The 14,813-nt window shown below is 40.9% G+C and overlaps 1 protein-coding gene across 3 annotated transcripts in view; it reads left to right on the forward strand.

Moving 5' to 3' along the window:
* KLHDC10 (kelch domain containing 10) overlaps nucleotides 1–14,813 on the forward strand; it is a 65,307-nt gene that overhangs the window by 24,275 nt on the left and 26,219 nt on the right. Inside the window, exons 1-2 of one of the 3 annotated variants that reach the window (XM_051848952.2) lie at nucleotides 5,314–5,522; nucleotides 6,727–6,813. The exons of 1 other annotated variant lie outside the window; for it this stretch is intronic. In XM_051848952.2, the coding sequence (XP_051704912.1) occupies nucleotides 5,414–5,522; nucleotides 6,727–6,813 (196 nt within the window). In that variant the 5' untranslated portion in view covers nucleotides 5,314–5,413. Of the gene's footprint in view, nucleotides 1–5,313; nucleotides 5,523–6,726; nucleotides 6,814–14,813 lie in introns of those variants that run through there. One more of the 3 variants, XM_002712009.5, reaches the window with a different exon arrangement.

Below are 14,813 nucleotides of genomic sequence, written 5' to 3' on the forward strand. Positions count from 1 at the left end.
GGCACAGCGGGTTAAAGCCCTGGCCTGAAACACCGGTATCCCATATGGGTGCCAATTCTAGTCCTGGCTGCTCCTCTTCCGATCCAGCTCTCTGCTATGGCCTGGGATAGCAGTAGAAAGTGGCCCCTACATCTGTGTGGGAGACCCGGAAGAAGTTCCTGGCTTTGGATCGGCGCAGCTCCAGCTGTTGTGGCCATCTTGGAAGTGAACCAGCAGATAAAAGACCTCTCTCTCTGCCTCTACTGCTCTCTGTAACTCTGCCTTTTAAATAAATAAGATAAATCTTTAAAAAATAAAATAAATTGATATATATATGATGCTGTTAAAGTCCGAAGATAAATGTGTCATGAGTGGGGGCAAATAGGTGCCCTGGCCCCAGTAGTGCAGCTCCCTGAAGGTGTATTTCCAGTGTGTGTGTCAGGGAAGTGCAGTGCAATGAACTGTCAGCAGCTCATCCTAGTAAAGGCATCAGAGTACATACATAGGCTGCAGCACAATTGTTCACAAACTTTTTTTTTTCCAATTGTGAAAATCTGAGGACTTTTACTAGGAAATATTAGTTATTCTGAAACTTACAATGACTTATTATGATTTAGATTTTCTTTTTTTTTAACTTTTATTTAATGAATATAAATTTCCAAAGTACAGCTTATGGATTATAATGGCTTCCCCCCCATAACGTCCCTCCCACCCGCAACCCTCCCCTTTCCCACTCCCTCTCCCCTTCCATTCACATTAAGATTCATTTTCGTTTCTCTTTATATACAGAAGCTCAGTTTAGCATACATTAAGTAAAGATTTCAACAGTTTGCTCCCACACAGAAACATAATGTGAAAAATACTGTTTGAGTACTAGTTATAGCATTAAATGATTTAGATTTTCAATGAGATAGTGTAATGGGTATATACCAGAACTTTGGGAGGAGAGCAACTTTTTTTTTTTTTTTTAAGATTTATTTATTTATTTATTTGAAAGGCAGACTCACGAGAGGCAGAAGTAGAGAGAGAGGTCTTCCTTCCGCTGGCTGGCTTCTCAAATGGCCTCAATGGCTGGAGCTGAGCCTTTCCGAAGCCAGGAGCCAAGAGCTTCTTCTTGGTCTCCTTTGTTAGTGCAGGAGCCCAAGGACTTGGGCCACATTCCTCTGCTTTCCCAGGAGCATTAACAGGGAGCTGGATTGGAAGTGGAGCAGCCAGGACTCAACCGGCGCCCATTTGGGGTGCTGGCACTGCAGGTGGTGGCTTTACCTACTATGCTGCAGTGCCAGCTCACTGCAGGTGGGGGCTTTACCCACTATACCACAGCACTAGCTCCCTCTCTCTGGTTTTTTAAGAAATCAGAACTGACTGAAGTCTTACTTGAGTGGGGCACAGCTCGTCACCTGCTGCCTTCCAGGTGTGTGTATTAGCAGGAAGCTGGAATAGAGGGCAGAGCTGGGACACTCGATATATGGGACACAAACGTCCCAAGTGGTGGCTTATGTGCTATGCCAGATGTCCACGCCTGATATTGCAGTGTTGAGTGTCAGTAAGATTTTGGGTTTTCTATTCTCCCCCAGTCAGTGTTTATTTAAATTTAAAGGTTTTCCTTGTTTCTTTGTTCTTTTCTTGTGTATTGTTTGTTTTTGGATTTTTTTTTAAATTCTGGATATATATCTTTGAGTAATTCTTTTACCAGAAACTGAAGGAAACAAATTTTTTGTGTCCTTGAACATCCAAAAATGTCTGTATTTCACTCTCCTATATGAACAAGAATTTGGGTAGATGTAGAGTTCTAGGTTTAAAGTACATTCAGTTGTCCATGACCCTTTGTTGAAAAGGCAGTTCATTCACCAGTGCGTAGTCTACATTCTGGACTACAAATGTTTGGGTTTACTTCTTGTCTCTCACTTCTCTCCCATTGATCTTGATGTCCATCCTTTGGCCAGGAACACAGTGATTTGACTACTGTATCTTTGTTGCAAGTTTTGGAATCACTAAGTGTGTGTCTTCCACCTTAGTTCTCTTTCATGATTTGTTTTGTTATTCAGGGTTCCTTGTGTTTCCATATGAAGTTTTCCGATTAGCTTGTACATTTCTGCAAAGAAAAAGAGAAGTTGGAATTTTAATAGAAGTTGCTAAATTTTTAATATACTGTCTCCTTTTCGTATTTCGGTCTTGTCTTTCTGCTCATTCATCTTTGAGAGTCCTAACTTGTTAGCCCTCCTGTGAGTGCTGTATTGACTTTACGTTGCCGCAGGTCCCCGCTGACTGGGTAGGTGTGGAATGTGTGTGATTTGTAACCATTGCCAGCCTACTTCAGTGACTGTCCCCTCTTCTGCTGGGTCTGATATCCACACAGGCCTTGTCCTGTCAGCTCCAACTGTTCATACTCAGTGTTCCCACCTAGTGAGTAACACCTTTGCTGTTAGTTGCCACTGTGACATCTGGGAGCAAAATCCTCTATTCTGTAGCACTTGACTCAGAGGTGGGTGGGTGGAGATGGTTCCTGCTCTTTCACTTCCTGCTACCTCCTAACCTGCCATGCTGAATGTTTTGTAAATTGTTTCAGTTCTTCCGTGGTCTTCTGTCTCTAACCTTCTTTTCACCGCGTGGCCGCCTCTGCACTGATCTGTAGGACTGTGGTTTACTTGTGTAGCCTGATTCTATCAGCTTTCTATCTTTCAAAATCCTTCATAGCTTTAGTCCAGTCAGGGCATCTCTTGGTTTCTTTTGATTATGGGTTTTTGAAGAAATGTCTGTTATTTGGGAGACTTCAAGGGAAGACGAGCTGACTTACCATCTCAATTGAGTAAATGACTATTTAATAAAGAAGAGAAAAACTTTTAACAGCTAGCCAGAAAATAAACTGTTGATGAAATTATTGAATAAATTACATTTTTTGTTTAGAAGGTTGCTTTTTTTTTTTTTTAAAGATTTATTTATTTATTTGAAAGCGTTAGAGAGAGAGAGAGAGAGAGAGAGAAAGAGAGGGACAGAGAAAAAGGTCTTCCATCCGCTGGTCCATTCCCCAGTTGGCTGCAACGAAAGGCTGGAGCTGTGCTAATCCAAAGCCAGAAGCCAGGAGCTTCTTCTGGGTCTCCCACGTCGGTGCAGGGGCCCAAGGATTTGGGCCATCTCCCACTGCTTTCCCAGGCCATAGCAGAGAGCTGGATCGGAAGTGGAGCAGCCAGGACTTGAACTGGCGTCCATGTGCAATGCCGGCACTGCAGGTGGCAGCTTTACATGCTACACCACGCCAGCGCCTGGAAGATTGCTTTTTAAGCAGTTGCTAAAAAGATAGGCAGTTTGAGTATATAAAAATGAAAACACTGAACAAAAGTTCAGACCAGGAATATATTTAAATAAAATTGAAAAGGATTGCTCTCTCTCTCTCTCTCTCTCTCACTATAACTCTACCTGTCAAATAAATAAATTAAAAAAAATTGAAAAGGATTATTTATTTTATAATAAGAACAAACAGGTTTCTCTTTGTTTCGTTCTTTGGGTGAAGAAGAAGCCATGAAGGATGAAGTCAGTGCCTCTGTTGCCTCAGTCGTCTCCAGAGTCAGCATCAGCCTGTGCCTGTGGTGCAGTCACGCTGGTCGCTGAGAGCGGTGTGCCAGAGGTGTTTGACAGGTGCCCCGAGAAAGCAGGAGAAAGTGTATCTGATTCAACTTTGGTTCAGTAATGCTCAGTGTTACTGGCTGTTAGTGTAATTTTAAGGTAGTTTTACATTTTTTCCATTATAAAATAATTTGTCATAAAATTTTTGGATAACATTGAAGGGGTAATAACTCCAATCATAACACTGTTAACACTTTGATATGTTTCTTTCTGGCATTTAAAAGTTATATGTGTATATATGTATATATACATATACACACACATACACATATGTTTTTCTAAATTAAAGTGATTTGGTATTATTGTTCTTCCAGTTTAAAAGTTATGCCTGCTTATTAAGAGAGCTGGGAAAATAAAGACCAGCACAAAGGGAAAAAAACAAAAATCATTCATAATAAACAACCAAAGATAACCACAATTAAAATTTGATGTATATCCTTCTTGTATTTCTCATTAATATATGCAAACACTCTTCTCTACTAAAATAATGCCATAGTTAAAACTATTTGATGCCTTGTATTTTTCATTTGCAATATATTATCAGTGTCTTATCATGTTAATAAATAGTCTTATCTATACTTTTTCAGTGTTATATAGAATATGAACATATCTAAGTATGTTTATTTAGCATACCTACTTAACCATCTCCCTGTCACTGGACGTTGAAAGTGTTTCTGATTTTTTACCATTATAGGTAATCCCATAGTTAATATCTTTGTCCATACATCTTTCCATGCCATCTATGATTATTTCCTTAGGAATAGATTCCTAGAAGTGGAATAGCTGGGTCCAAGGGTATGTACATCTTAATGCTTTTGATAAATAAAGGTGTCAAATTTTAAGCTAATCACTTGTATATTCTGTCTTGTATTGCTGTCTAATTGTTTATTGTGTCTGTCTGTTTCCCTAATTAGAACATAAGCTTCTCGAGAGTGAGGGATGTTTCTTAACACATCTCATGTATCCTTTGGCTGTGTGGACTCAGGAGCCATCAACACGTAGCTTCTTGATTTAAAGTAGTGGTTCTCTGGACTTTTGGACATCACAAACATCTAAGTTAAAAATATATATATATACACACACTTTTTTTTTTTTTTTTTTTTGACAGGCAGAATGGACAGTGAGAGAGAGAGAGACAGAGAGAAAGGTCTTCCTTTGCCGTTGGTTCACCCTCCAATGGCCACCACGGAGCCAGGTGCTTATCCTGGTTTCCAAGAGGCAGGGCCCAAGGACTTGGGCCATCCTCCACTGCACTCCTGGGCCACAGCAGAGAGTTGGCCTGGAAGAGGGGCAACCAGGACAGAATCTGGTGCCCCTACCGGGATTAGAACCCGGTGTGCCGGCGCCGCAGGGCGGAGGATTAGCCTATTGAGCCACGGCGCCGGCCAATATATACACACTTTTTAAAGGGTAGACACAGGCTTGCAAATTTTCTTTTTTTCATGAAAGGATATTTAGAAACACAGCCAACTACCATTTCCTATTTCACCATCTCATAAAATAAAGAATATGTGACAATAAAAGATTCTAATCTTATTTTAAAAAAAAGAGTAGTAGGCCTTTGAATAGAATGTTTTTGTTTTTTGAAAAACTTTCTACCTTGTCTGTATTTTTCTCATTTTATGTTGGACTGCTGCATCTCCACCTTAGCCTGGCATCATTTGGGAACCACTGATTTAAAAGACATAGAGAATTTAAAGATAAATTTTCTTGCAAGATGAATAATTTTCACCTTGCCCATGAATCTGTTTTGTCCATGCATTAAGGACACATGTGGAAGTAATGTCATCGCGTTACATAGAATTTGTGTATGTGTACACATTCTATAGTATGTGAACCGGACCATGGTGATGAACATCTGAATGTATTTCCAGTTGCCAAAAATGGAAACTGTTCTCTTTCTGGGCATTGGAGACAGGGTAAGTGGGCAGGATCTAGACTCTGAAGACCTGGGCTTGAATCCTGGCTGTGGCATCAAGTCAGTTTTCCCTTAGTTTCCTTACTTCTAAAATTATGATGATAATATCTTCTTCAAAGTGTTTTTATAGCCCCTGTTACAGTTACTTGACTGTGATGTAATTGGTTGCTTTCACATCTGCCTTCCTCACAAAGCCATGAGCTCTCTTAGGGAAGAAGTCATTGTTCTTTTGCAACCTTAGATCCTAGCCTAGGGCCCAGGCATAGCAGGTGATTAATCAAATGACTTGTTGAATCAATAGAGGGTTGTTGGGAGAATCATAAGGTTATATATGTGGAAGTCCTGTGTAAGCTTTAAACTTAGCTCTGCAAATGTTAATTGCTTTTATTTTATTCCAAGAGCCATCTCTGAGAGCCATCCAAACTTTGTGAAGACAGAAAATTATCTCATTTAAAAGTTTGTTAAATGCATTGCATTTTTCATCTGTTTTATAAGAAAGCAAATTTTTTAATTGGGGTTAATGTGGAGCCAGTTTGCTAACTGGGAAGGCTGATGAACGCTCTCTGCATGGAAGTGCCAAAATAGTAAATGTTTGTTTTATTTGGCTGTTGGCATATAATTTTAAGAATAGGAAGTTCAGCTTATTTCCTGTTTAAAGAGTGGTACCCACTGGCTTATCCTCTTAGTCATATAACTGATAAAGGAAGGATGATCCCACTGGCTTACCTCTTAGTCATATAACTGATAAAGGAAGGATGTTAAACCCTGAAGGGAACAGGCGTCTGTGATTTGCCCAGTTGGTTCTGGTCCGAGCTCCTTGTTTTTGGCTCTCACTGACTTAGAAAATGTCGTCATTTTTAATGTGTTTGTAAAGCTCTTGATGAATTTTAGCCACAAGATGGCATTGGTGATTGTTGAGTGCCCATAGTATTGAATCAGAATTAAAAAAAAAAAAAAAAAAAAAAAAAAGGGCACACAATTGTTTGTATTCTTTTGGGTTAAAAAGTTGAAAAGCTTCATCACTGTTTATGTATAAATTTTAATTTTTGCTTCCAAAACAGAGTTAAATGCTACTTTATGTCATTTCTTTCTGTATTCAAGTATTGTTTTGTTTCCTGTTTTTCTGTCTTTATAACTACAGTAACTTTGTATTATTTGCCATGTGTTGTATGTGTCTGACTTACTGCTGATAATTGTGGTAACAGGTAAGAAGAAAATACGATGGGACCCAGTTAGGAGGCGCTTCATTCAGTCCTGTCCCATCATAAGGATCCCTAACAGGTTTTTGAGAGGTGGGTGACAACTAGCAAGAGATCTGTGCTTCATGTGGGTTACAGAGAACTTTGAATGAATTTTCTAAACATGAAACTCTACTTTCTTAAAACTGTGTAGGCAGCTAAAATTGGAATAATGAAAGTCTAGAACTTAATTTTAAATCTCTGTTTCATCTTGACCATTACTGGAATTATAATTACAAGTTTTGGGGAGTTAGACTCATGTAATGTGTGTCAGATGGTAGAGGCAAATCATCTCACGGTCGTCAGTGGTATTCCACCCTAACTTTAGTCAAAAGGCCTTTGAGGAAATAATTTGTAAACTATGGGTATGGAAAGAATTTTCTAAATGTGATTCTAACGGAGAAATAAAAGATTAATTTATGTGATAGTATAAAATAAAAAGCCTCTTATGTCAAGTACCACAAATAAAAAGATAAATAAAAAAGTAAAATACTTATAACAAATGTTTAATGTCATGAATATATAAAGAGCTCTTATAAGTCACTAGTTTAAAACCAGATGCCTCCTAGAAGAACAGGTAGAAGGATATGAATGATCAATTTGTAAAACAATATAAATAAATAAATACGAACAAATACTTATTTTTACTGTTGTTATATACATGGCAATTAAAGAATGAAGATATTTTCACACATTAAATTGGCAGAGGCTCAGCTTAAGAATGGCCATTGTTGGTGGGAAGAAGAAACGTGTGCATTGGAAGGAAGCGTACGTTATTTTACACAAGTTTTCTGGGTTCAGTGTCAAAAACCCTAAAAATGTTCATACCCTTTGACCTAGCAATTACTACTTTCAGAAATGTTGCATTCCTGTTACTTGTGATTTCGTACATCAAACATACTGTATACTAAAAACAGAAAATGTGAGAAGAGTGTTGAAAACTCTGCTCCACATTGTTTTTGTAGATAGAACATTGTCAGGAAAACATTCTTAATGTTGCAGTTTAGACTGTACTCAATTATTTATAATCCAGTATATTGATTTTAATGGAAGAATTTTTTAAAAAACCTAGCTTGATAATCCTATAGCTGATACAGATTTTTCCATGTCTAGGGCATAACCTATTTTTAGCCACCACTTTGGAGCACACAAAGCATAAAATCAAGCCTCAGTCGGTCAACATAAGATAAGTAGGGTCATGTGCCATCTTTTAACATAAATAAGTAATTTTATTGACAAAAATTGAGAGTTTTATGTAACAACAACAACAAAAAACCATTGTACATGTGTGACCAAGCAGGCATTTCTAATTCTGTAATATTTTTTTCATTTATAAATTAGAATGATAATTTATTGATTTACAGTGAGAAACCTAACATGGGCTGAGTAAAGCATAAATTAAGGTTTATTCTATAATGTCTACTAAACAAGCATAATTAAGAAATTATTTAATCAGGATTTATAATTATATAAAAACATAAACAAATGGAGTAGTGAAATAATTGGTTGTATCTAGATGGTGGCATTGTACAGTCTGTTTTTTGGTTTTAATTGTGGGAAAAAAAGGATTGCACAGGTAAGTCACGTTCCATTGGTTTTTGTAGGCCCTCATCGGCTCAAACAGTGGCTGAGAGAGGTGCGGTCCGCGGTGAGAAGGGCAAGGTGGGAGTGCACTGCCCACCAGCAGGGTCAAGGTCACCGCGGCCTCCAGTAGCGCATTGTCCTTCTCTTGGCTCTCACCTTCTTTGAGCTGTGTGTGGTATCTGATGCGGATGACCCCTGTACCTTCTTGGACTTCTCTCCTCTTCTGGGTTGTTCTAATGTACAGTCTTGGATGTCTCCTTCCTGCCTCTGCTCATTCCGTGCCCTTCCCCACTCGAGACAGGTGCTGCTGCCTTGCTGTCCCCCTTCCCATGGTCTCCTTTATGTGTCGTCCACTCCCACGGCTGAACTATCTTCGTTTGTTCGTTTGTTCATGCTTCCATTCCTTTAGTATTTCTTGATTGCGTCCTACATGCCAGGCACTGTGCTAGCTTGATGGTCTAGACAATAGAACATGAGGCGAGCAGACAGTTACAGCATAACTTGACTGTAAGTCCTCGTGATGAGGGTCCTGACGGGGTGGTGTGACATGGGGCGCACGGGGAGGAGGGTGAGAAAGGAGTGGCGTGAGGATGGCTTTTCAGAAAGGGAGGGAGGGTGGGGACAGACAGCTTGAGTAAAGTATTTAGGCCAAACAAGGACGCGTTGCTGTCAGAGATCCATGGGGTGGGATGAAGACGGACAGTAGAAGCCAGAGAGGGCTCTGGCCAAGTGGGGCACCCCTCAAGGGGAGTTTCAGGATCAGATCTGGTTCTCTAGCTGGTGAAGAGATTTAACTGAAAAACTGTTAGGAGATTATTATAATTAGCAAGCTGAGAAGTGTTAGAGACTTGAAGCTAAGTTATTTTCAGGGAAATCTTCTCCTATAATGCTCAGTTGTTTTCAGGGAGACTTGCTTGGCAAGCCCGTCCCTCTTGCTTCTGATGGCACCCTCTTTCCTGCCTGGATCACAGCACTCACTGGTAGTTTGTGTGCTTGCCCTTTCGTCCCGTTAGACTGTGAGCTGTGTCAGGACTGGGACAGTGGGGTGGGTAGTGCCTTCATTTCTTCTATCCCCAGTGCCCATGCAGATACATCAGATGTATTTGAGTTGAATTGAATTATTGAAAAGGCCACTGGCAAGGAATAGGATGGGATTAAAAAGTTTAGTGTGCTCTCAGTTTCTCTCTGGTGGTAGTGGGAGTGAACTCAAATGATTGAGTATGGTGTAGTGAAAACGATACTGTAGCAGTGAATAAAATTTCACTCATAAAATGGTGGTCTGAGCACACCCATCACCTTCCTCTGTTCCTCAGATATTGAAAATGCCAAAGTAGACGAAAGACAGGTAACAAGTCAGTATTTTTAAGAAACAGAATAGGGAGGCTTGGAACCAGCTTACCCGCAGCTGAATTCAAGCTCTGCTCTTTACCACGTGTGTGGCCTTGGGCAGTTGCTGGGTTTTTTGTTTGTTGGTTTGTTTTGCTTCAGTTTCCTAATCTGTAAAATTAGGATGATGGTGCCTAACCCCTAGAATTACTGTGAAGACCAAGACCAAGAGAGATAATATATGTAACACACTTAGGAGAGTTTTTCACGTTTAACCAATGTTGAATGGATGTTAGCTGCTATCATTTTTGTTGTTATAATGCCAGAAATTTTGAGGACTTCCAGGTTATCAAAACCAATTGGAATTGTTTTGATTGAGAAACCAGTACAGAATTCAGGGCAGTTCAAAACGGGTACAGCTGCCGCATGACGGAAGTCCGAGGATGTCTTCATAGGGCTGAAACTTTTAGCGGAAGTCTGCAAGTTTAGGAAGATGGGGGCAGGTCTGGGGGGAAGTGGAGTGTCCGGGCAAGTCATTGAAGAACCGCCTTCCAAACAGTTACTTCTACCAGTCTCTCCCTCCCTCCATACCCAGAGCTCTCGCAAGGGCATTAGATCTCAGAGTGACGCCAGGAGAACAGCTCGGCAAGCAAAGTAGAGGATTTGGTTTGGGGAGTTTGGGCAGGCATGGTGAGCGTGGACTGGGGTTGGAGAAAGAGCCCACAGAACAGGGCCTTGGGCGCTGGGCCTCACAGTAGGTTGGAGGAGGAGAGTGAAATGGGGGCAGAAAGAAAGGGTGTTCCATCGAGGAGTGGTGCCCAGAAAAGGGCTATGCCTGCCATCTGTCTTCGTCCTGAGGCCGGGTCGTGTATGGAGAATAGAGGTTTGTTTAGCTCACAGTTCTGAAGTTACAGAGCATGCATCGGCATCTGTGTGGCTTCTGCTGAGGGCCCCGTGCTGTGTCGTGCGTGCCGTGGTGGGGAAACAGAGAGGGGAACTGGGCATGTGCAGAAGACCCTGTGTGCAGGAAAGGAGGCCGAGAAGCTTTGGTACCTCCCCCCACGGTGACTCCCCCCCCCCCCCCTCCAGACCAAGCCACTCTGGAGAAGAACTGACCCAGTCCCTCAGAAGGACCTGGATCCACAATGAGGGCAGTGCCTGATCACCCCCCGCTGACCTCTCTCAGTTCCTGCCGCCTCTCAGCACGTTACACTGGGACCAAGCTTCCAGCAGACGAGCCATATCCGAATTGTAGCAGGTCATGGTACCATAGTAACTGCCTTACTTGGCAGTAATACAGTCAATGTGCTCCCCCACACTTTCAAAGGGAAACCTGTGTGTCAGTGTACCGCTGACCTGCAGAGCCACGGGCCAGTCGGCCTCCCACTGGGAGGTTTTGGAGACAGATTGGTCCCACTGGTGAGGAATTACGCGCAGATGCAGCCCTTTGCTTACTGATGCGATTAGTGATCAGGGCTCCCAGGACATCTGAGGAAAGCCAGGCCTGGAAGAGTGTCACTGAGATGAGTAGCAGCCAGCACCCCGGCTGCCCGTGCTGGAGACGGAGGTAATGAGGAGGTGGAGAGGAACTCCAGGAAGTTCAAAACACCAGACGGAGCTGACAGTGAACTGCATCCATGGATTTGAAACCAGCTGCCTGGAGAAAAAGCAATAGTTGATGAATTAGTTAGGCTTTTTTATTATTATTATTATTATTATTGAAGTATGGATTCCTGAAATAAAAAACTCAGTTGTAGGGTTAAACAATAGACTTAAGACAAGTTATCTTTCATGAAAATAGAGGAAAATATGTAGACCATAAAGTGAGTAAAACAACGGATAGAAGGGAGTTTATACTTTGACAGCTCTAAGTGATCCAGTATTCATTTCATAAGAGCTCCAGAGGGAGCGGTCAGACGATGGAAGAGAGAAAAAGGAAGTAAAGGATATTTCTCTTACTGAAGACTGAGTTTTCAGGTATAAAAGGGCATCAAGAGCCAAGCAGAAAAAAATGTAAAAACAAAACAACAAAAGGCCTCTTTCCAGCACGTTACTGAGACACTTTCTGATTGCAGTAGACAGCGAGTTCCATGGAGAGACGCTTGTGTTGGGCAGCTCACCTGCACTGATGCTGCTGGAAGATAAATGCCTTCAGTGTTCTCAGAGAAATTATTTTGAAGGTGATTTCTGTATCCAGCCTCACTGATGTTTAAGCAGGGCATAAAAATAAATAAAAACTGAAAGTTTATGACCTACACCCATTTTGAGAAGATCAGAGGAAGAGAGACTCCGAATAAAATGAAGAAGAGGAAGCTTTGGATGTAAGAAGGAGTAGTGTGCACAGAAACCAGTAATTCTTAGGCATTCTAGAAATTTGGGAGTAGTACTAAAAGGCTTACAGTTTTTCTTAAAGATTTATTTATTTGAAAAGCGGAGGTACAGAGAGAAAGAGAGAGAGAGAATCTTTGATTTGCTGGTTCATGCTCCAAATAGCCACAACAGCCAGAGCTGAGCTGATACAAAACCAGGAGCCAGGAGTTTGTTCTGGGTCTCCCATGTGAATGCAGGGCCCAAGTTCTTGGGCCATCTTCCACTGCTTTCCCTGGTGCATTAGCAGGGAGCTGGATCAGAAGTGAGCAGTCGGGATGTGCACCAGTGTGCATATGGGATGCCATCGTTGCACACGGCAGCTTAACCTGCTACACCACAGTGCTAGCCCCAGTCTTAACAATTTTTTTGTGTAATTTACAAGTATAAGATTTACTTATTAAAATGGGAATTCAGATGATACGGAAATACAAAGGATGAAAAGTGAAGGTTACTTTTATAAGCATACATAGAAAATTTGTATAGAACATTTTTTACAAAAGACATCTCAATAGAAGAATATACAATTATAAGAAATTTCAGCAGGCATTTCCCAAAAGGAAAAGATCCAAATGGCCAATAAACATAAAAAGCTGTTTAACCTCATTAGCAAAGAGAGAAATGCATGTAAGAACTATGAGCTAGGTCTATAAATTCACAGGAAGCACTGAATTAAAGACTGGCAGTGACAATACCAGACATCGCACAGATGTGCAGCAGCAGGGACTCCACGTGCTGCTTGGATGTGTGAACTGGTGCCACCGTTTTGAAAGCACACTGGCCTTACCCAGCGAAGGTAGAGATTTCTATTCGCTAAGACTCAAAAATGCCGTTTTTAGACTTAGAACCAACTGAAATGTGGGCCCCTGCACACTTGAAAGGATGTACAGGAATGTGTGTAGCAACATTTTGAGTCAAATTTGAAACAATCCAAATGTCCATTCACACAATTTAGAGTGAAGCTGTGGTTTGTGTTCGTGCAAAGAAAAGGTATTTCGGAGTGGAAGGGAACAGACCACCTCCACCTCAGCAACTGGACTGTCTTAGACGTCTTTGTAAAAGGGCCCCAGGGGAATTCATAGTGCATCGGGCCACCTTGAATGAGACCAGTAGACAGTATTGTTGGAGATGCATACCTGGGTATAGTAAGAGTATCAAAAGCTAGCAGGCTCTGTGATCATCATAGAAATCAGTGGTTGTAACTGGAAGTGAGGAGTGGCCTGGTGGTGGACAGCGGCTACATGTTGCCTTGTTAGTAAGTTGCTAGATGCTACAGGAACGTGATGTTTGTTTTTGGACTTGGATGATAACTGCATGTTCCCATATAATAAGTTCTTTTATGTACATTCCTGGCTTATATTTCACAATAAAAGGAATTAAATAAAAAAGCAAAAGTCTTTTTTTCATCTTCACTCAACGTATTGCTCTTTCCAGAGATAACCACCATGAATAGGCAAGTTGTTGTTTTCCAGGCACTGCTTATTCTTAATGTCAATGGAAAAGTAAAAGTTTGTGTTTTACAGAAAGTTTGGGGGTATAGGATGGGGGAGGGGAAGTTTGATTTTTTTAGTGAAATCTGAAAAGTGGAAAAATGAAACAAGACAGAATGGTAAATAATACATATATATATGTATCATGATAGGGATAAATCTAAATTAAAAGAAATCAAGATCAGATGGGGTTTATCTGTGCAGTGTATTTAGTTTGTTACTTTAATAGGTTAAAGGAAGAAGTATGATTTTCCTGATATGAAAAAACATTTAATAAAATTTGATAGCATGTTCATTTTATTAAAATGCATCAAATTGTGTACTTATATGCTTTTTTTGTATGATACATTTCAATGCAAATTTTACTTTTTTAAAAATAAAATCAAACCCATTCCTAGTAAGAAAAAAATTCATAGGCATCTAGAGATAAAAGAAAATTTATAGTACTGATAGAATTATCTACAAAAATTGCAAACGTCATACACACTCACACACAATGAGACCCTACCAATATGATCTCCACTCTTCAAACTCGTTCTGGAGGTTTTAGCCGATACACTGGAATACCAAGAAGAGATAAGAAGCACGTATGTTGGAAGAGCTGAAAGTTGTCATTGGTAGCAGATGGTCTGCTAATAATTCAGATAAAATAATAAAATTCAAAACCGTTAATATTAGAGTCACAGTTGTATGGAAATGTATAAAGTGCTTAGAAATAAGAAGAAAATAAACTATAGTGATAGATTTTTTTTTAAAGATTTATTTATTTGAAAGGCAGAGTTACAGAGAGAGAAGGGGAGGCAGAGAGAGAGAGAAAGGTCTTCCATCTGATGGTTCACTCCCCAATTGGCCTCAATGGCTGGAGCTGCGCCAGTCTGAAGCCAGGAGCCAGGAGCTTCCCCTGGGTCTTCCCACGTGCATGTAGGGGCCCAAGGACTTGGGTCATCTTCTGCTGTTTTCCAGGCCATAGTAGAGAGCTGGATCGGAACTGGAGCAGCCAGGACTTGAACTGGCGCCCATATGGGATGCTGACACCACAGGCGGCAGCTTTACTGGCTATGCCACAGCACTGGTCCCGTGCTAGGTTTTCTTCTTTTTTTGTTTTTAATGAATGGCTTCAGATTCTGTCTCTTCAAGAGATGTCTCAAACAAAAATTCCCAAGGGGCTTTTTTTTTGGACAGGCAGAGTTAGAGAGAGACAGAGAGAAAGGTCTTCCTTCCGTTGGTTCAACCCCCAAATGGCCGCCAAGGCCGGCGTGCTGCACCGGTCCAAAGCCAGGAGCCAGG

This window comes from Oryctolagus cuniculus, chromosome 3 (assembly GCF_964237555.1).
Source record: "Oryctolagus cuniculus chromosome 3, mOryCun1.1, whole genome shotgun sequence".
NCBI classification, from domain to species: Eukaryota; Metazoa; Chordata; class Mammalia; order Lagomorpha; family Leporidae; genus Oryctolagus; species Oryctolagus cuniculus.